The 22,610-nt window shown below is 45.0% G+C and overlaps 1 protein-coding gene across 1 annotated transcript in view; it reads right to left on the reverse strand.

Annotated features, from left to right (window-relative positions):
• The window catches only part of BCAR3 (BCAR3 adaptor protein, NSP family member), a 270,123-nt gene that overhangs the window by 216,468 nt on the left and 31,045 nt on the right, over positions 1–22,610 (reverse strand). Inside the window, exon 2 of the mRNA XM_030206133.1 lies at positions 7,231–7,351. Within this exon, the coding sequence (XP_030061993.1) occupies positions 7,231–7,264 (34 nt within the window). The 5' untranslated portion in view covers positions 7,265–7,351. The remainder of the gene's footprint in view (positions 1–7,230; positions 7,352–22,610) is intronic.

Raw genomic sequence — 22,610 nt, forward strand, 5'->3', positions numbered from 1 at the left:
TCCCTAAATGCAGAATGGTGCTGCCTTGAATTTGGATTACCTAGAATGGCCTGTGAGACAGTGAAGGACTGTCAAAGATGGTCTCAGAAGAACACAAATTAGGAAATTTAAGGGGGAAGTTATCAACGTGGGCTACTATTAAGGTGTGCTATTTTACTGTTAAACCCAGTTATTAGTAACTAGATCTCAAAAATGAGGATGTTATAATGCCTTTGTATTGCTCCTTGGTGCAACCACACCTCGAATATTGTGTTCAATTCTGGTCGCCGCATCTCAAAAAAGATATAGTGGAATTAGAAAAGGTGCAGAGAAGGGTGACAAAAATGATAAAGGGGATGGGACGACTTCCCTATGAGGAAAGGCTAAAGCGGCTAGGGCTCTTCAGCTTGGAGAAAAGGCGGCTGAAGGGAGATATGATAGAGGTCTATAAAATAATGAGTGGAGTTGAATGGTTAGATGTGAAGCGTCTGTTCACGCTTTCCAAAAATACTAGGACTAGGGGGCATGCGATGAAGCTACAATGTAGTAAGTTTAAAACGAATCAGAGAAAACTTTACTTCACTCAACGTGTAAACTCTGGAATTCGTTGCCAGAGAATGTGGTAAAGGCGGTTAGCTTAGCAGAGTTTAAAAAAGGTTTGGACGGCTTCCTAAAGGAAAAGTTAATAGACCGTTATTAAATGGACTTGGGTAAAATCCACCATTTCTGGGATAAGCAGTATAAAATGTTTTGTACATTTTTGGGATCTCGCCGGGTATTTGTGACCTGGATTGGCCACTGTTGGAAACAGGATGCTGGGCTCGATGGACCTTTGGTCTTTCCCAGTATGACAATACTTATGTACTTATGGGACTTGTGCTACTGTCTTAAGAGTAGCCCACACGGGTAACTATGCCCCTTAGTCTCTTCTGCGACCTCAAGCGTAAGGAATTTGGTGCCTTTACCTGCACATTTGCAAGTATGTTGAGTCAGCTCTCACTTGAATTGAGAAATCCAGGTAGTTCACCTGCGGTATTCATCTGGGTTCCAGGGTCGCCGAGAGACTGAACGAGCCCAGGGCAGGGCCGCTGCCGCCCCCCCCAAATCGTTGTCCGCTGCCGCCCCTTCAATCGCTGCTGCTGCCACCCTCCCAATCGCTGCCACTGCTGAAATACCTTGGCTGGCGGGGATCCCAGGCCCCGCCAGCAGAAGACATCTTCCTCAAGCGCTGCCTGCCTGCCCCTGCAGCTGCTTTTCCTCCCAGGGCATGCTCGGTTTCAAAACCTGAGAGGAAAAGCAGCCACTCAGCAATAGGCAGAAAAGCAGCACTGAAGGAAGCGCTGGGTCCTCCCCAGCCTCCAAGGGGGGCCTGGCGCTGGAATTTTCTCTCTCGAGTCTCTCCTGCTCCTGTTGTGACATGATCACTTGTCAGGAGCAGTGGAGAGACAGAGAGACACAGCCCGGCGCCGGGCCCCCCTTGGAGGCCCGGGCCAAGGGAATTTTGCCCCCCTCTCGGTGGCCCTGCTGGGTTCAAGGGACTGATCTCTGAGTGCTGTACAGATGTCCAGGTAGCTGATCTTTTGGGAACTGGAAGCTCCTTGGGAAAAAATTGAATGTCCTTGGTTAGAGGTTCTCAACCCAGCACACACCCATCCAGTTGAGTTTTCAGGTTATGCACAATGACCTGCCACCAGCACCAGCCTCTTCGCTACTGTGTTCCGCCTCTGAGGAAACAAGAAGTTACATCAAGAGGCGGGCTGCAGTGGGAGAAAAAGCCTGTACCAGCGGTAGGGCAGCCTATAGGAATCGCTGCCACTACCACTTTTTGGAAGAGAAACAAATAAGGTAAAGGGTTGAGGAGGGAGGGGAGAGTGCCGCTACTGGAGCGTGTCGCCTGAGGCCCCCACATCTGGTGGTCTACTGGTAGGGCCACCACTGCATGAGATAGATTTGCATGCACTACCTCCACTGTATGCAGATTTATCTATTGGATACTCATTGTGATATCCTGGAAAACTGAATGGATGGGTGTGTCCTGAGGACAGAACCACTGCTTTAATTCAAGCAAAATAATTTTATATAGAGTCAGACTTACCTGCCAGCACTAAGGAGCAGATGCAGAAAACTACTGTGGGAACAAAACACACTTAACGAGAGCTGTACGTGAGCGTTAGTGGCTGAATGATGCAGAAATATATTTAGTGTGTAAGCTAGCTTGTGCAGTAAACATGAGCACACAGCACGTTAAAATACACAGTAAGTAGGATATTAACTATTTCACCCCAATGCAGAGAAGTTTTAAAGGGAGCACAACACAAGAACAAACTGAGAAAATTACCAACGGGTCTGAGGTGGTGTAGAAAGGTTAGTTCACCTTCTGCATTGAGGCAGAAAAACGAATAAACCCCTCAGGCCCCCTAGACCTCCCAGACCCCTGATCCAACCTTCATTGAGATGACCCCTGACCTTCTGATCACTGACCCCTGATCTCCCCCAAAATACATCCTTGATAGTCTAAAAGCTGCTTCCCTCCCTCAAACTGATCCCCTCCTCCATCCATGAAATTAGAAAACATCCCTGGTAGTCTAGTAGCCTCCCTCCTTCCTCCTGTCCTGGCCTCTCTGCCCCCCAAATAATTTTTAAAACCCCATCTCTGGTAGTCTAGTGGCCCCCTTTCCTCCCCCTGATCCAACCCCCTGCCCTGACATTAAAAAAAAAAATCCCTGGTGCCTATTGGCACACTCCCACCCCTTTACCCAACCACTGTGTTCCCTAGACCTCCCCAGGGTATATCTCGAAGAGATAGAAGCATTGGCCACTCACTCCTGCCTCTGGTATCATCATATTGGAAAATGATAGTTCCTGACTCTGATCAATGCATCCTGGGATGCAGCTAGTGGGGTCAGTCTACCAATAAGGAAACAGCTCCCTTATTTGGTAATATGGTGGAGGTGAGATGCCGCCATTTTCCACTATGGTGGCACTGAAGGTACAGCAAGTGGACACTGCTCCTGCTGCTTCAAGGTACGGACTGGGGGAGAGGGGTCTGGACTCTGGAGTGCCTGGGGCTCAGGTCAGAGAAATGGGAGTGCTGTCGCCACCACGGGATTTTTATTTTAAAATCAAGGGGGGGGGGGGTTTGCTGGACACAAGGCAATTTCTGTTTTTAAAGTGCGGAGAGGAGGTCAGGTTGAGAGGTAGGGGTGCCGCTAGACACTAGGGAACTGTGGTATTGGAGGGATGCAGACCCCACAACTTTTTTTTTTGTAATGTCCCCATTCCTGTCAGTGCGTGAGCTGATTACTGCTGAGGCCCTGATGGGAAGGGGAACATTTTGTGCAATGAGCTGTGGATTACTGTCACAATTTTAATGTGGCAGTAATTTGCATGCTCATTGATTACTGAATCCTGCAAGTAATTCTTTTGCAGAAAGCTCACGTTAGCCTCTCTCTGTGCGGCTTTCTGCATCAGCCACTATGTCTGGGGATAATCCTGTTTTTCCTTTACATGTTGAATAGGAGTGAGAATGATTTGTTCTTAAGATCTCCTATCTATCAATTTTGTCTGGAATGTACAAAGACTGTAGTTAATTTGAATTGTCCTCTTCATTAATTTGCAAAATACAAGATACATGCTTAGAAGCAACAAGACTCAGGTGGCATATTGGTTTACAGCTTCCATATTCATCACCAGTAGAGAGGAGTGGCCTAGTGGTTAGGTTGGTGGACTTTGGTCCTGAGGAACTGAGTTTGATTCCCACTTCAGGCACAGGCAGCTCCTTGTGACTCTGGGCAAGTCACTTAACCCTCCATTGCCCCATGTAAGCTGCATTGAACCTGCCATGAGTGGGAAAGTGCAGGGTACAAATGTAACAAAAAAAAAAACACCTTGATCCATGTACTTCACCCCTAAATAAAAGAATCCCCAGTTGCTGAGAGCTACCAAGCTGAATGAAGATGAGAGAGAGAGAGAGAAACATGAACAAAAAGGAAACAATGGAGCAACATAGACAAATCAAAGCAGAAGTAGCACTGGTCTTAGTTCTGAATGTCGCACACATACTTCTTAGCCATAAGGGTTCTGAAAAGATGCAAGAACAGGTGGACAACCACCATCTGAGGGCAGAGATCTAATCAGTAGACTTCAGGAAAGAGGACCTAGAGGTTTATGGGTTCCTCTAAATCTGCATTTGGTTGACAGGAAAGAAACTGGATTGGATTGTATCACTTGCGATGCAGCTTTGCTCCTTTGGAAGGTATGAGTATCAGTCTCAAAGCCTAAGGATTTAGCTTTCAGTACTGGCTGACTGAGTCAATACAAGACCTGTGTCAGCCTCTGTGTAATATGAATCAGCAGGAAATTATCATGTGGCAGATGTATATGACACATGGCAGTGCCAAGAAAAAAATGTGCCATCTTTCTGACAGGTAATGTGGTTGCCATATTAGTCCGCTTTAAAGGCAATATTAGAAGTATAAGAAAAGAAAGGAAAATAAAATGATACCTGTCACAGAATACCACAAAGTAACTTTAAAACAATCCAGAAGACCTTTGAAGTTAAGAGGATGAAACATTTTCACACCCACTTGACAGGATTTAATAACGATCTGGGTTTCCTATCACATTATAATCCATGAAATCATAGTAAGGAGATTGGGAAGGGGCCTGCAGGGAAAACATCAGATGTTTTGCAAAGGCATGGTTATTTTTTTTTTCAGGGTTTTAAATTCTGATGTAAAAAATGAACAAAAAAAACCATTAAAAAAACCCTGAAAGCACTGTCATCAGCGTAAAGTGAAGTAGCCCTTGGTTTTTGGATTTATGGATTAATGCTGCAGAGTGAAAAGTCTTAGAGTATATGAATTATAATTATTGTTTTAAAATATGGAGCTATAACCAGACAGCTCAAGTGCAAAGGCCAGTGGCATAACTTGTCATTTGACAGGGAGATTAACCTGAGAGAGACAGAGTTAGACATATCCCTGTTAACATGGTTCAGTACTGAAAAACAAATGCTTTCAATTTCACTGATTAGCTATGGCTCTAAACACTGTCAGACAGACACAAAATCAAAACAATCCAGTAGACAAAACAACAGGGTTGGTGTGAAACTACAGCTTACACAAACAGATCATATTAGTTTTCTGGTCTTCCCAGACTTAAAATAACATTTTCATTACTCACCATTTTGTCCTGGCTGTGCTACCTCAGGCAGAACACAGTGATTAAGGGCCAGGAGGCATTTTCAGAGCCATCACATAAAGATAAGTGGGTGATTTATCTTTGTGCCCCATATTCAGCAGCCCTAGAGGTTTAGGTAACTTACAATTGCTATAGGACTGCTAATTGTACAGTCCCCCTAAAACAAAAGTTCTCAATTCCAGTCCTGGGAACACAACCCAGCCAGTCAGATTTTCAGGATATCCCCAATGAATATGCATGAGGTATATTTGCATTACCTCCCTTCTATCTCATGTATATTCAATTAGGGTGTCCTGAAAACATAAGTACATAAATTATCAGAATGGGCAGATATTCCTCTGCTGAACATCAGCACCATCACATTTTCTGTCAGTTCTAATGCTAAAACTGCCAGAAGGAGAGAGCTGGGACAGACCAAAGGTCCGTCAAGCCCAGCATCCTGTTTCCAACAGTGGCCAATCCTGGTTATAAATACCTGGCAAGATCCCCAAAAAACTTCAATACATTTTATGCTGCTTACCCCAGAAATAAGCAGTGGATTTCCCCTAAGTCAATTTAATAATGGTCTATAGGCTTTTCCTTTAGAAAGCTGTCCAGACCTTTTTTAAACTCCGCTAAGCTAACCACCTTTACCACATTCTCTGGCAATGAATTCCACCGCCGATTTTTTAGGCGCCATACATAGAACCTCCCCTTTAGCAGGGTGGTTTGCCATTGCCTTCCCCAATTGTCTTTAACCCACCACCCCCACCTCCTGCAGCTAAGGTCAGGTATTAATTTATGACTGGAAGTGGATGGATGACTGAGTTGGTCAGAGGCCAGCCACCTGACAGAAATCCAAGTGCAGGATTCGAATTTGGGTGATGGGAATAGTAGGCAAGTGACCTACTGACTGGCCATATAATGTATGTTAAATAGAAAAATTGTACATTATTTGCCCTTAATGCACATTTTGGCAGTGAAACATGAGCTAAATAATAATGAGATGCAAAGCATGTAAATAAATAAATGCAAGCAAAGCACCTCATCATTATACAAATTGAATAAAGCAGCTCGCGTTTAACCTCACAAGCTGTGTAATCTGCGGAAAGATAACACTATCAGTAGCGTAGCCAGGAATTTTCAACAGGGGATGTGTCTGCATTTCCCTCCCTTCACCATCCCTCCACTTCTCTCCCTTCCCGGCCTGGCCCCACAAAGATCTGCAGCAGCACACTGAGCAGAAGGTTTCAACGTATCATCAATGACGACACCTAGATCCCTTTCTTGGTCTGTGACTCCTAACGTGGAACCTTGCATGACGTAGCCATAATTCGGGTTCCTCTTTCCCACATGTTATATATGTTATGATAGATTAATTTACTCTGCTTTTCTGATAAACTCTATTGCACTTTATTCGTGACTATCTTTAGTTTTTGTTCTGTGATTGTTTTTGTATTTATTGTAGCCCTGTGTCCTTATAATCTGTAAACTGTTCTGATGCTCTTTTACTAAATGCAGTTTATCAAGTAAATAATCTTAAACCTAAATCTATGCAATTGGAGTTCACTTCTACTCTCCCTCCCAGACACCAGGAAGACTCCCAATTTGTGCCAACAGGTGTGTAGGGGGGATGGGAAAATAGTAGGTATGGGGCCTATTTTAGGGAGTGTATGGAGTGGGGGTTTTGTTGGTGGGGATGGGCAGCATCATTTGTGTACGACTGGCCTTTTTAGTAGACCAGGTCCAGACAGGATCCGTTGTCTGTTATAGAGGCTGGTAGTGCGGGAATCACTAACCTGTGGTACCAAGGTATTGCAGTTTAGTGACTCTCGCAGTAAATATTGCTGGGGTAAAATGTGTTATTTTACCTCAGTTTAGTAACTGCCCCATCTAAGTCAGGCACCTGAATATACCTGGTTCAAGTTAACCAGATTATTTATGGAATCTGCTAATGACCATCTGGAGCTGTTGCTGCAAGCTTGTTCAGCGTGGATTCTCTCTTGGGCATTTGTTTTGTTCTGCTAACTAGAAGGAATCAGCTTGTAAAAAAATCAGACTGAACATTACCTTTTTTCTTCTCTGTCCTTTCAAGAAGTAGCATTCGAGAGCCGAGATAGGTTTGGTGTATCTGTTTCTGAACTCTTGGTTGCTTCAGATCAGGTTCTGTAAGAAGTTGCAGGTCCGAAGGCTGAATGAAAAGAAAAATCAGTATGTGCTGATGACTCTCAATACTGTTATAATCCAAAGAAGAACATTAGACCACCCAAGGGCAGACTGCAAGCAAATATATCAGTCCATGGTTTTTTTTTTTCCCCATATAAGCCTGTGGGGCATCAAATGACACTGAGATCCTGTAAACCCCTCACCCTCGCCCTCTACCCAATTTGCATCAATAAATGTTCTCCTACGCTGTGGTGCCAATACAGCAGTGGAAAGATGTGGTTTAATTTTTGTGCATGACATTATTTTGAACTGATTGAAGGCACTTGACCAAAGAAAGGGTAATTCCTGTATAGACTTTATTACAATAATCTAATTGGGATTCCACCAATGTATATAATAAAGTAAGATGTGATGACTTGTCTGAATAGTAACGGATTGAACGGAACTGTTGAAGAACAACAAAAAAAAACTTCATAAGAACATAAGAATATAAAAGTTGCTGTACTGGGTCAGACCAACAGTCCATATAGCCCAGTATCCTGTTTCCATGCTACCAATCCTGAGGATAAGTAGTGGCTTTCCCCAGGTCTATCCTAATAATGGTTTATGGACTTTACCAAAGCAAAAAAACAACCAAAAAGTACAAAATACTCAAAAGTCCTTCTATTTGAAATCTTCACTTGACTTGATACAGTTGGTGTTTCGGCTAGATGACCTGCATCAGGAGTCTGAACATAAAAAATAAATACATACCACAATCATAAACATATATAACGTTAACTTATAACATAGTCTCATCAAAGCATGTTCGCAAATCTTATAAAATTTTAACATACACAACTATAAATAAACTGAACATCAAAGGGTATTCAAAACTCATAAATGATAAAACCATTAAAAGATACATTGAATTATATAAGCAATTTAATTTCAAAATGATAGCAAATCTACTTTTCCAAGTTTTCCCATACTCTGCAAGCTGTGCTTTACACATTGAATTTCCAATACTTGTTCATGTTTACTTGCTTTGTGTTGCATTTGTGCATTGCTTGTAGAAGTACCCTCAGCGCTCAGACTTTCTCATAGGCAGTATCAGACACTAGGGAGCTTGGAGGTTGGTTTGTTTGGCCTTCTAACAGAAAGGGTGCTCTGCTGCCCCTGGGTTTACTCTACCATCTGCCACAGCTTCCAGGGCCATAAAACACAGTTCCCATCATTAAAGAGTTACATGGAGAGGGCACTCATTCCAAACAGACCACCAGCAACGACTTTCCACTTCAGAGTAACACGTGGTGTAATTATGCTTTTCTTTTTGCTTGGTGAATCATGTGTCTAAAAGCCACTAGAAAAAGTCTTCAAGTTTCATTCTTTCAGGCTTGGGCTTGGACTCATGAATTCTGAATTGGCTTTTAATCAAGTTAGAGCACCACTTGGTTGGAAAGTTTTCAATTCACTTGACCCAGAACAAAAAAAAAAAGAACCCATTAAAAAAAAAAGAACCCAGGACAGATGCTTTCCTAATTTTCTTTTTCTTTAATTTTTATATTAACCTGAAATTTTACATTATATTTTTTTATAGCTCCACTCTCCTTGGCCTGCCACCTCTCACTGGGTAGCTGAGTCTGTAGAGAGACCGAGGGGTGCATATTCAGGGAAAGCAGCTCTTCTGAGATACAGAGGTCATGGGGATGGGCCCAGCAGATGCTGTAAGGACGGATGTTGGCCTCAGGGATTACTCACTCCTCTCATATACTAAGGACGGATGTTGGCCTCAGGGATTACTCGCTCCTCTCATATACTACTTACGAAAAGGCACAGTCCAGTCCAGAGGTTTGTTCTGAACCCCATGAAAAGTTTACTTAGGGGACATTTTACTAAACTGCGATAAAATTTGCAGTTACCACAGCTTGTCATGGGATTTTACCACATAGTAACTGCAAATTTAGGGACCCTTTTACAAAATGGCAGTAAGCCCAACACGGGCAAACCACATGCTAATCTGGCCCAATCGCGGGCCCCGGCAGAACTTCCAGCCCCAGCATGCACCATTTCCCAATCTGAGGAAAACAGGGCTGTATATTTTTACGTGGTGATAACCCGGCAGTAATCGGGCAGCACCGCACACTTTAGCACAGGTGCCCTTACTGCCACCTCAATTGGTGTCGGTAAATACTCTCCCTCGTATGACCACGTGATAAGAGCAATCTTACCGCATGGCTGTGGCTATTTTCAGCCTTTTTTACCCACTGCGGTAAAAAGGGCTGCAACGCAAGGCAAAAATGGCCCCCGCCGCTAGCGCAGGGCCCTTTTTTCTGCAGCTTGGTAAAAAGACCCATTAATGAGAAACCTATTGGGGGCTTTCCCACTATTTTTTTTGTTGCAGGCCATGCATTAACATTCAGGTTAACGCACAATAATTAATCCTGGTTAACACAGAAACACTTACTGGCCGATATTCAAAACATTTAACCGGCCAGGAATGGCACCTGACCAGTTAAATGGTACTTAGCCAACAATCCAGTGATATTCAGTGGGTGATAGCCACCTATCTCCTGCTGAGTATCGGCCGGATAGCACTTAGTTTTGCAGCCAAATCTGGCTGCGTCAATAGCAGGTCTATCTCTGGACACTATGAACTTAACTGGCCAGCCATGAATATTGACTTGGCCGGATATGTTCATAGCGGCTAAAGATAAACCAGATATTTAACGCTGGTCACCAGAAACGGCCCGGCACTGAATATCCAGGCTCAGCGATGACCACGGGTGGGAGGCAGCCCGGCTACCTCCTGCTGTTTGAATATCAGGCCCTTAGTGCCTTCTATTTAGGTAGCAGTAAGTGGTCCCGCATTAATTCTGTCTTAGGCAATTAGCACATGGTAACTGCAGTGTGTTAACTGTCAAACACCTTCCACAACCACTCTCTGCCCATGCCACACCCCTAATACAAAAAAAAAAAAGCACTTAACGCCCGGTTTACTGCATGCTAACTGTGAAAATACCATAAAGCCCCCTTTAGCAGGGCTCTGCGCTAGCAGTTAAAATGCAGGATAAAAAAAGTCTGTTAAAGTCTTTAAATACTGGAGTGGCAGACAAATAAAAAGGAACAATATAAAGAAGTAAAAGGCATGGAAAGGTGGTGGATGCCTGGAATGCCCTCCCGCCAGAGATAATGATAATGGAATTCAAGAATGTGTGGGATAAACACAAAGGATTCCTACATGGGAAGAGAATGGAATCAGAACATCTGTGCTTTAGTGGTAAACCCTGTAGTTGGGAACAGGGGCGTAGCTATGTGGGGCCATGGGGGCATGGGCCCCCGTAGATTTGGCCCTGCCCCCCCACCAACCTCTTCGACCCCCCCTTCTGCCACCAACCCGCCGCCGCTGGGTTCCTTTTCTGGCGGGGGTCCCCATCCCCCGCCAGCCAAAGTCCTCTTCTCCAGCGTGGCCGCGTTGCTGATCTGCAAGGCTTCTGTTTCCTGCAGGACGTCAGAAGGCGGCGGCGGGAAGGGGGGTCAAAAGAGTTGGCGCCAGGGGGGCCAAAGGTGGTGGTGGCGGTGTAAAAAATGGCAGGGGGGTGGCGGCGCTGGGGGTACTAAAATGTGCCCCCTCTCCTTGGGCTCTGGACGCCCCTCCCGCCGAAGTCTGGCTATGCCCCTGGTTGGGAAGTAAGGTTAGTGCCGGACAGATTTCTACGGTCTGTGTCCTGATTATAGCTAGATAGATCTGGTTGGGCTCAGTACCTCAACGGGATGGGGGGTCCATACCCCGAGGTGGGGGGGCACATTTTACCCCCCGACTCCCGCCACTTTCAACCCCCTCTCCCGCTGCTGCTGCCAACCCTCCCCCTTCGCCACCAGGTACCTTTGCTGGCGGGGGTCTCCAACCCCCGCCAGCTGAAGTCTTCTTCAGCGCCGGTCTCCAGTGCGTTTGCTAATCTGTTTCTGTGAGTCCTGACTCTTGACGTCCTGCATGCACGTCCTGCACGTTAAGGGCACGCAGGACATCAGGACTCACAGAAACAGATCAGTGAACGCGCCGGAGACCGGCGTTGAAGAAGACTTCAGCTGGCAGGGGTTGGAGACCCCCACCAGCAAAGGTACCCAGCGGTGGCAGGTCAGCAGTGTGGGGGGGGGTGTCAAAAATATAGGGGGCCAGGGCTAAATCTGTGGGAGCCCATGCCCCTGTGGCCCCACCTAGCTAAGCCCCTGGATGGGCTGCAGCAGACTTTGATGGCAACTCCAAATTAAGCCAGTGCCAGGCAGACTTCTACAGTCTGTGTCCTGAAAATGGCAAGAACAGCTCAAGATCAAGTTATCATATACTAGGGGCCGATATTCAGACCGTGGGAGTTAAACTGGTTAACTCCTGTGGTCTGTGCTAAGCTGCATATTCAATGCTGGACTGCTTCCAGTGACCGGCATTGAATATGCAGGTTATTTTTGGCTGGTATGAAGATAACCGGCTAAGTCAATATTCAGACTTGGCCAGTTATTCTCAAACCGGCCAAAGATATTCCAGGGTTTGACGCAGTCAAATATGGCTGCTATACCCGCTTTAAAAATTGGCAGATAGCCGGTTATATCATGCGATATAACCGACTATCCGCTATCTACTAACTGGGGATATTTAGCGGGGGATAGCCAGTTATCCTCTCCTGAATATTGGCAGATAGCTGGCTAAAGGCTATTTAACCTGTTAGCAGCCATTCTGACTGGTTAAGTAGTGCTGAATATTGGATGGAAGGAGTTTTTATGTTGAGCAGACTGGATGGACCATGCAGGTCATTATCTGCTGTCATCTACTATGTTACAAGTTAGAGTTTACATTTTCCAGCCTCCGTCTCCTTGTTTCTTTTTAGGACACCAGAAAATCTCTGAATTCTAAATATTTTTGTGTTTATATTTTCACCATAGTAAGTGATGAGAAATGAAAGAGAAATTGTATGCAGGTGCTTGGAAGCTAATTTTTGAGAATCAGGAAATGGAATAGTTAATCAGCTTAGCATAATGAGCTGCGTTTTGAAATGTATTTATTTAGATATTTGTATCCTGTCATTTGTGAAGCCAATATTTTGGTTTTACAACCTGGTAGTCTCATGAACATAAAACAAACATAAACACTACTTTTAGAATGGTTAGGGACAGCGCAGCAGTCAAGGCCAAGGGAAGGGAGAGCACAGCAAAACAATGGAAAACAATGTCAGCAGTATAATCAGGAAACACAAGGGTGGAGTTTTCAAAAGTGATCTGCCTTTTCTGTATCTGTAAGAAACTTTTTTTGAAAACACAGCCCACAATGCATAAATCATTAAGTTAAGGGAATATACATCCGTGTTTGTGCACATGCGTATAAATACCAAAATTCTGCCTAAGCGCTAACTGTAAATATGCGCATATCTTACATTGCGAATATTTTACAAACACGCATACACATGGGTGGAGTCTAGGTGGCCAAACAAAGAGAAAACCAAAAGACTTCCACCAAACAATCCAAGAGTAGAAGAGAATGAAGCATCAAGATGAAAATGTCTTTAAAAACAGGTTTATTCTGTGTGTAGCATAAACAAGGCCCAGCCAGGTGAACTCAACAAAGGCTGTTAGAAGTTGGCAGCAAGTTTGTGGAGGATTATAGACCAGGTGATAGAAGGGTGGGAGGGTGGCTCTGTGGAAAAATGATTACATTATAAAGAATAGTGATGGATATTCAAATTTAAAGGTAGAATGGATGACATTGGTTTAGTCCGGGAACATGGTGTGGGGGGGGGGGGGGGGGGGGGGGTCCTAGACACAGTGACATCAGTACATTTGTAAAAAGGAGACAACGCTGTCGCCATCTTGCCACGATGAAACACTGACCAGTTAAACTGGCGCTAACTTTAAGCAGCTACTTTGTATTTTTGTTTGTTAGAAATTTTATAGAAGAGTGTTTAAATTAATGTTCATACCTTCTTTTTCATTGATAGGGGACTGTCCTTGATACAGCTTTTTAAGCGAAACATGACTCATGTCAGAGTTTGTCCCCAATCCAGCAGTGGAACATTTACTCAGATGAATATTTCATTAAATACATAGTAACATACATAGTAGATGATGGCAGAAAAAGACCTGCACAGTCCATCCAGTCTGCCCAACAAGATAAACTCATATGTGTATCCTTACCTTGATTTGTACCTGCCTTTTTCAGGGCATAGACCGTACAAGTCTGGCCAGCAGTATTTCCCGCCTCCCAACCACCAGTCCCGCCTCCCATCACCGGCTCTGGCACAGACCGTATAAGTCTGCCCTCCACTATCCTCACCTCCCAACCCCCAACCCCTCTTCCCCCACCTGCTCCACCACCCAATTTCGGCTAAGCTGCTGAGGATCCAATCCTACTGCACAGGATTCCTTTATGCATATCCCACGCATGTTTGAATTCCGTTACCGTTTTCATCTCCACCACCTCCCGCGGGAGGGCATTCCAAGCATCCACCACCCTCTCTGTGAAAAAATACTTCCTGACATCTTTCCTGAGTCTGCCCCCCTTCAATCTCATTTCATGTCCTCTCGTTCTAACGCCTTCCCATCTCCGGAAAAGATTTGTTTGCGGATTAATACCTTTCAAATATTTGAATGTCTGTATCATATCACCCCTGTTCCTCCTTTCCTCCAGGGTATACATGTTCAGGTCAGCAAGTCTCTCTTCATACATCTTGGAACGCAAATCCCATACCATTCTCGTAGTTTTTCTTTGCACCGCTTCCATTTTTTTAACATCCTTCGCAAGGTACGGCCTCCAAAACTGAACACAATACTCCAGGTGGGGCCTCACCAACAACTTGTACAGGGGCATCAACACTTCCTTTCTTCTGCTGATCACACCTCTCTCTATACAGCCTAGCAACCTTCTCGCTACGGCCACCGCCTTGTCACACTGTTTCGTCGCCTTCAGATCCTCGGATACTATCACCCCAAGATCCCTCTCCCCCTCAGTACCTATCAGACTCTCACCGCCTAACACATAAGTCTCTCGTGGGTTTCTACTCCCTAAATGCATCACTTTGCATTTCTTCGCATTGAATTTTAATTGCCAAACCTTAGACCATTCTTCTAGCTTCCTCAGATCCTTTTTCATGCTTTCCACTCCCTCCCGGGTGTCCACTCTGTTGCAAATCTTAGTATCATCCGCAAATAGGCAAACTTTACCTTCTAACCCTTCCGCAATGTCACTCACAAATATATTGAACAGAATTGGCCCCAGCACCGATCCCTGAGGCACTCCACTACTCACCTTTCCCTCCTCCAAGTGAACTCCATTTACCACCACCCTCTGGCGTCTGTCCATCAACCAGTTCCTAATCCAGTTCACCACTTCGGGACCTATCTTCAGCCCATCGAGTTTATTTAAGAGCCTCCTGTGGGGTACTGTGTCAAAAGCTTTGCTAAAATCTAAGTAGATTACATCTATAGCACGTCGATGATTCAATTCTCCAGTTACCCAATCAAAGAATCAGTTCCTAATCCAGTTCACCACTTCGGGACCTATCTTCAGCCCATCGAGTTTATTTAAGAGCCTCCTGTGGGGTACTGTGTCAAAAGCTTTGCTAAAATCTAAGTAGATTACATCTATAGCACGTCGATGATTCAATTCTCCAGTTACCCAATCAAAGAATTCAATGAGATTTGTTTGACACGATTTCCCTTTGGTAAAACCATGTTGTCTCGGATCTTGCAACTTATTGGCTTCCAGGAAATTCACTATCCATACATATTAAATATCTAAATTAGTTTATGAGAAGTTAAAAAGTATATGATTTAGTGAAAGGTTAATTTCCTGTAATGCTGATGAAGAGGTTGGTGTCGGAAATCTCACTGTGCTTGAAAGTTAATCGTCAGTGAGTAACACTGCTGAGGCATATAGTAAGGACTATCAGTGCTTTGGGACTATACCTTTTATAAGGTAGGCATAACTTCTTTCTTTATCTAGCACACAAGCTGGGTGATCTGTGATAAAATTACCCCAAATGTGTCAACTCTAGTACAGTGAAACTATCTGATTTATCCAGTCTGCCCATCCATGTCATCTACTCTCCATATCACTCCCTTACAGATCCTATGTACTTGTCCCAAACTCTCTTCAATTCAGATACTATTTTGACTCCTCTTCCATTGGGAGACCATTCCACAAATTCACCATCCTTTCCCTGAAGAAGTATTTCCTAGGGTGAATTCTGAGTCTGTCTCCTTTCTCCATAGAAACAGGTAGGCAGCACAGGAGCAGCATTTAGGTGCCCTGACCTATGTACTCCTACTACTAACTAACATTTCTAAAGCGCTACTAGGGTTACGCAGCGCTGTACAATTTAACAAAGAAGGATAGTCCCTGCTCAAAGGAGCTTAAAATCTATGTAAGTGTTTCTGTCTAAATTACAGGTGCACAGTTTTGCTGTTACACTAGTATTCTGTAAGGGAATATAGGTGCCAGCATTCCTTTGATAGGGTAGGGTCCTACCAAGCATCCTTTAAGTACCTATTTATAGAATTGCCTCTATTGTGTCATGCATTTCTCAGCTTTTTTTTGTTTTTGATCCAACAGCTGCCTCCTGCTCCTTTTGTATATCCAGCTCCCCTATTTTATATCTCCTCCACCACCTCATCACATACCTAGTGATGATCTTGGGCTGGAAACCGTACACCACATGTTCGTGTTCTAGAATTCTGCAGTTAAAAGCCCTGAATCTGGTCACCTTCAAGCAATGAGCCCGATTCCGTTTTCCTCACCTTACCCCCCCCCCCCCACCAGGGGAGCTGTGACTAGTCTTCTCCAGGCCTGGCCAACCAGGGGAGCAGAAGACAGGGGCCGATGCACAAATCTTACCATGCTTGCAACCTTTGCTTTAGGCTGGTTGTAGCTGGTCTAAAGCAAATATTATTTAGCGTCTAATGCACAAAGGGGTTCTGCGTCCCTTTTACCGTTTGCCATAGCAGCTCCAATAACCCTAAGCAAATGTATTACAACAAGCTCAGCAGTCCCTGAGATGCAGAGAGAGAAGCCCCTATCTTTAATGTGCTAGATTCTCCACCAGGTCAGGAGCTGTCAGGAAGGAGCCCTCCTCATCCATTCTGGCAACTCTGGGGCTGACCCCCTGCCCAATTTCCTTTTCCCTTCAGCCTCTGCCTCCCTTTAGCCTGGTGCAGGGAGCCCTCCCCTCCTTCCGGTGATCTGCTGACCTTGTTCAGCATCAGTTTCATGCACCCGAGCCCCTGCCATCACCTTTACAAACTGGCTATGCAGGTCCCCCCACCACCACAGGCAGCCTCAGAAGCTCCGAAGGTTTGTCCTGAAGATGAAGTTTCATGAGTGCAGGAGCTTCCCACCCCCCCACCCCCCCACCCGTGTGTCCTGGAAATAGCTCCTGTTCTGTGCATGTGCTAGGCGCTTCCAGGGGCAATGCACAAAGTTTGCCTTTAAATTTCCATGCATCTCAGTTGCATGCCATCCCCTTTGTGCATCTGTCAATGTTTGCGACACGGTAAGTTCACCCCCAACTACCGTATTAAATGGCGACCTTTGTGCATCGGCCCCTCAGCCTGCAGATCACACTGGTGACCCTGCACATGTGTGTAGCACCTGCTGTCTGAGTCACTGATTGGCTGAGGGCATTATTATTTCATAAACTGATGCATGCTACACCACCAAAAGTAAGCACAAAGTCTAATTAATGAACTGAGGTGTTCCTGGGGGCGGTGTTAGGGCAGGGACTGTATTTTCTAAAGTTGCTGTGTTGTTTTAGAGGCAGATGCACTAAAGCTTAATGAGCCTTTAATGACCCTCCAACGAGGAAATTTTGATCCGTTGCATGCATCAAAGGGCTTTTACCGAGGAAGCCAGCAGCTAACGAAAACAGAATGGAGATGAGCAATTAGTGTGAAAACCCCATTGAAACGACATGCACTAACCTTTTACGATTGCCTTTACGCAGGAAAAAGGCAGGAAATCTAACGAGAGGTCTGGACCTCTCGTTAGGACAGCTCTGTGCCAGGAAAAATCATTAAGTGAAAAAAATAAACAAACTTTGAGCCAATCCCAGCGCATTAGCAGAGCTAAAAGCGCTGTGATTGGTCCAAAGGACGTCAGAAAACACATCAAATAAAAAAAATAAAAAAAGGATCGGGAGGGGGCAAGGGCGCTCATCAGGAGCATCCTGTATGGACGGCCTTGCCCCCCCTCCCGCCCGAGGTCGCCGTTTCCCACCTCCCCCCCCCCGCAAGAAAAAACTCAAATTTTAGCAGCCCCAGCCCCGGGCCGGCCCTCCTCCCTTCCTGTGTCTTCTCCCACACTAGCGCCGCCTCCTGCCATGCCCCGGTCCCGTGCCCCGCCCCCGCCGCCCCCCCTTTGGTCGTGGCTGCCGCTCCCCCCCCTCCAACGACTCCCCCTTTGCCTTACCGGCCCGTGCAGCGCCTCTCACCTCTGCTGCACGGGCAAGAACATCTGATCGGCAAAGGGGGGGGGGTCATTGGAGGGGGGGAGCGGCAGCCACAACCAAAGGGGGGGGTGGCGGGGGCGGGGCACGGGACCGGAGCATGGTGGGAGGCGGAGCTAGTGTGGGAGAAGACACAGGAAGGGAGGAGGGCCGGCCCGGGGTTGGGGCTGCTAAAATTTGAGTTTTTTTGTGCGGGGGGGGGGGGGGGGGACGGCGACCTCGGGTGGGGGGGGCAAGGACGGCCATACAGGACACTCCTCACGAGCGCCTTTGCCCCCCTTTTTTTTTTTTTATTTGGGAGCCATATGCTTGTGTTTTGGCTGTTTGTGGCATGCGCAGAGCAGCTAACATAACGATTGGCTGCTCTGCGCATGCTTTAGGGGCCGATTACCGATGTGTATTGTGATTCTTTGATACATTGTACTTTTCAATACCGATCCGAGCATGTGTGACTTGTTGTTTTGGTGCATTCTTTGTTTTTTTAAAATCGTTAGGGACTTTAACGATTTAGATTTTTTAACGTTTGCTTGATGCATCTGCCTCTTAGTCAGGAAGAGCAATTGCAGTTAAAGGAAGACTTTCTGCAGAAGGCAATTTTTGAAGCAACAATGTGCAAAAGAATGCCTGCAGAGACCACAAGGAAATAGCTCTCATGGGCCCATGCTCAGAACCTCTATGCTGCAGCCCTCTGAACATGCTGTGCAGATTAACGCCGGTGCTAGTCCAGCTGTAATCGGCTCTAGGTTCTGAGCATCGGCCCATCAGAGAGGTGAACAGGCTTTAACCTTCCTGTGACTCCCAAAGTATTTGACTACAACGAACAGCTTTCCTTTATAAAGGTATATTGCTTGGTTTACTGCTCTTAAGTACAAATCTTTTTAATTCTATAAATATTTAATAGAATTTTACACATACCAGTTTCCTGTATTGCTATCTATAGATTGCAGAATAAGTTAGTAGGAAAGCAGTAAAAGGTCTCACATTGCACATTCTAGGAGGAAACTTTTCCAAAGCACCCTCTCTTTTTTTTTTGTCCTGAACAGAGGAAGAGAGTGTTAGCTCCAGAGAGTTTTTATTTCCACAAATTCCAGCGGGCTAACATGGCAACACTCCCCTTTATCAAAAGTATCTAAAGAAAGCAGCAAACTTTCTCAGTTTCTAAAGACTTTAAAATGATGAGTTCATTCAAGCTAATAGTTAATATCAACCACATACTACAGATGCTAAATATGCTGGATTGAGCCACCTCGTTTCTTCATTTTAGAAGCCGCAGACAGATAAAACATGGTGTTTGCATGGCTAGACTTGTTGTACAGCCTTTCCTGACAAGACAAAAACACAGCTTGTGTACCTATTACTTCACCCCACTGTGGGCTGTTTACATGTATCCTTTGTAGCTTTGATCTCTGCAGATCTTGCTTGTTAAGCTGGCTAAATGGTTCCTGCCCTCATGCTCTGTAACTTAATAGAATCAGTCAGTTTCACTGTACTAGAGTTGACGCTTTGGGGTCATTTAATTACAGATCATCTAACTTGTGTGCTAGATATATGTAAATACGTTATTCCTACTTATAAAACGTATATTAAAACATTTTCAAAAATAGCACATTTGGGGTTGATACAAAAACACAAGGGAAAAGAATATCATTTCCCCAAAATTCGGAACACAATGCAAATATTTCTGCTGAGGGTTCCCCAAGCAAAATGTTTCTGAGGCTCTTCCCATGACATAGAGGGAGGACACCCATTACCTCTCCTCAAGCCTTAGGTTTGTAGCAGGGGCAGATGGACAGTGATCTGAGCCTTCAGGTAGAAGGGGTCATGGGACTCCAACCACCTATGAAAAGTGATTAAATTAGATAGAAGTTAGGGCACAGTGGGCCCCCCCTACTGTTGTGGGCAAATGGTCAGTCTGCCCCTGGATTGTAGAATGCAGAGAGTGGCACACATGATGTGCTTTTAATAAAGTTATCCTGCCCCCTACCCCCTTCCCTGTCAGCGTTCTTTGAGCAAATTACTCAAGGCTGCTGGCAGCCAGAAAAGCACTTACGGGCCTCATCTCCTGCTGCTGGACTGTATGATTCAGCCACTGTTATGCAAGTTGAAAATCCAAGAAGGCGCCTATTTTTTATAAAGGCAACATAGACATCTATGTGTCTTTATAAAATAGATACTCATAGCCAGTCTCAATAGCACATGAAAGTGCGCACACACATTTCCACTGCTCCAGAAATGAAGTAAATATGTAAGAATAGGTGTGTGCATGTTTTATAAGCTACATGTGCATACTGAAGCTCCGCCCCACATCTGCCGACTCTCCACCCCTAGGGATGCCTATGTGTGAATTGCATATAGGAATAGATTCAGTAAAGGGTACTGGAAAAAAAAATCCACGCAGAACGCTATTCTATAAACGGCGCTCTGAGTTGTGCACCGGTTATAGACTAGCGCTTAGAGATGATTTCCGTGCCAAACCTTGGGCGTGAGCATTTACCCCAAATGAAGCCTTATGTAAATCCTGGTGTGTAAGTTAGGACACATCCCCTTCTTTAGCGAATGCCCTTCCCATGGCCACTCCCCCTTTTGAGTTGTGCACTGATCTTTATAGAATAGCACTTATCGAGATGCATGTACAAATCCATTAACTGCAATAATAGGTTGTTGGTGCCCAATCATTGCTGGTTAATGCCTCGTTACTCGATTAAATTGCGTGCGCCCAATTTTGGCGCGGTATGTAGAATCCGAGGGACGTGTGCAATCTTGTAGATTCACATACTTGAAGAGCTGTACAATTTTACCAGAAGTCTTTTTCACATGCAAAACTGGCTTTATATGCCACAAAACCCCCTTTATGAGTTTTAATGCACAACCTATGATTATGTAGAAATAAGATGGAAAACTAAGCAAAATAACTCCTTATGGAGGAGTAGCCTACTGGTTGGTGCAGCGGACTTTGATCCTGGGGAACTGGGTTTGATTGGAATAAACTTCCTGAGCCCATACGCCAAGCCCCCTCCCTGCCCATCTTCAAATCCTTACTCAAAGCCCACCTCTTCAATGTCGCTTTCGGCACCTAACCATTATACCCCTATTCAAGAAATCTAGACTGCCCCAAATTGATTGATTGCACATTTTTTGTCCTTTAGATTGTAAGCTCCTTTGAGCAGGGACTGTCCTTCTTTGTGAAATTGTACAGCGCTGCGTAACCCTAGTGCTTTAGAAATGTTAAGTAGTAGTAGTAGCTCCTTGTGACTCTGGGCAAGTCACTTAACCCTCTATTGCCCCTGGTACAAAATAAGTACCTGTATATATATAAACCACTTTGAATGTAGTTGCAAAATACCACAGAAAGGTGGTATATCAAGTCCCATTTCCCTTTCCCCTTATCTCTTAGTGTATATAAGGTAGAACATTAGACTATGAAAAGTGAACATCTAATACCACCTCCAGGAGATGTAATTAAATATTTCTGAGAATGTCTTAGTGCATCCTTGCACGGGCCTTTCCCTCACACTAAACCATTTCTAGCATGGCTGTCAAAAATAGCATTTATGACGGTACACTAATGTTAGCTAAACTGGTTGAATAAGCCAGCTCGTTTCTTCATCTTAGGAGCTGTAGACAGATAAAACATGGAGTATGCCTGGCTACACTTATACCGCTTTTCCTGACAGACAAAAGTACAACATGTGTACCACTGGACTACCAAGGAGCTAGAGGTAGGCCCTGGGAGGGAGGCCTACAGATGTGTGGGTGGTTGAGGAGGAGGGGGCTGCAAGTGAAGAGTTTGTTGTCAGGGGTGTGTGGTATTGGGGGAAGGTACCAGGAGTGTGCAACACTCATGTATGTGGGATGGGGGGTCTGGCAGAGATTGAACTTTGTTGGGGGGGGGGGGGTGCGAGAGAGAGGAGAGCTGAACCACAGCTGCTACCTGGAAGCTATGCGGGTGCTGTCCGATATTCAGTGCTGGAATCCCACATAACTAAGCAACCAGAGGTAGGACTGCTATCTATGTGGTCCTATTTGGTCACTTAGCTATGTGGGCACCAGCATTGAATATTGTTGGCACCTGCACAGCTACCAGCTCCTCCCCAGCTCCACCCTTGGAACCAACAAGCACAGAAGAACAAAAAACCTCCACACAGGTCAATGCAAGCAGGCAAACACAGCGAAGGTGACACAAAAGATGCTAATAGGAAAAAATGTCAAAGAGTTCACATCAAAAGTTTTATTCAAAAATATGCAATGGACTCGACACGAATTGTGTTTCGGCCACAAGGGCGCGCTCCTTTGTTCGTTTCAACATTTTGCTCCAATTTTAGAAGTGTGCGCTCCTGTGTTTGTTTGACCAGATACTAGGTCATTTCATATTTTTGAATAAAACTTCTGATGTGAACTCTTTGAGCCCGTTGGATGTTTTTTTCCTATAGCATCTTTTGTGTCAGCTTTGCTGTATCTACCCTTGGAATGCCTCTCTCCAGCCACTTAAAAAATGCTTGCTCTGAGCGCTATTCAGCACACTGCCCAGCAGCTTAAATCGCTTTGAATACTGAGTAGTAGCTGCACAGAAGTGCTTACTTTTATATGAGATACATGGAGGTGTTCTCAGGGTTGTAAAAGGCAGGAGGGGGGCAGGGTGTAGGTGGAATTGGTACTTATGCACACATTCACCTAATCTTGACTTTGGTATACACATAATTATATTCTCCTAAAAGCAGATGTAAATATGTTCATCTGCATTCCTTTGGGTAATTTTATATGGGAGGTGCATGTTTATTGAGATAGACAAGGGGGAAGCCACTATTGTTCCTGGGATCC

This window comes from Microcaecilia unicolor, chromosome 6 (genome assembly GCF_901765095.1).
Source record: "Microcaecilia unicolor chromosome 6, aMicUni1.1, whole genome shotgun sequence".
NCBI classification, from domain to species: Eukaryota; Metazoa; Chordata; class Amphibia; order Gymnophiona; family Siphonopidae; genus Microcaecilia; species Microcaecilia unicolor.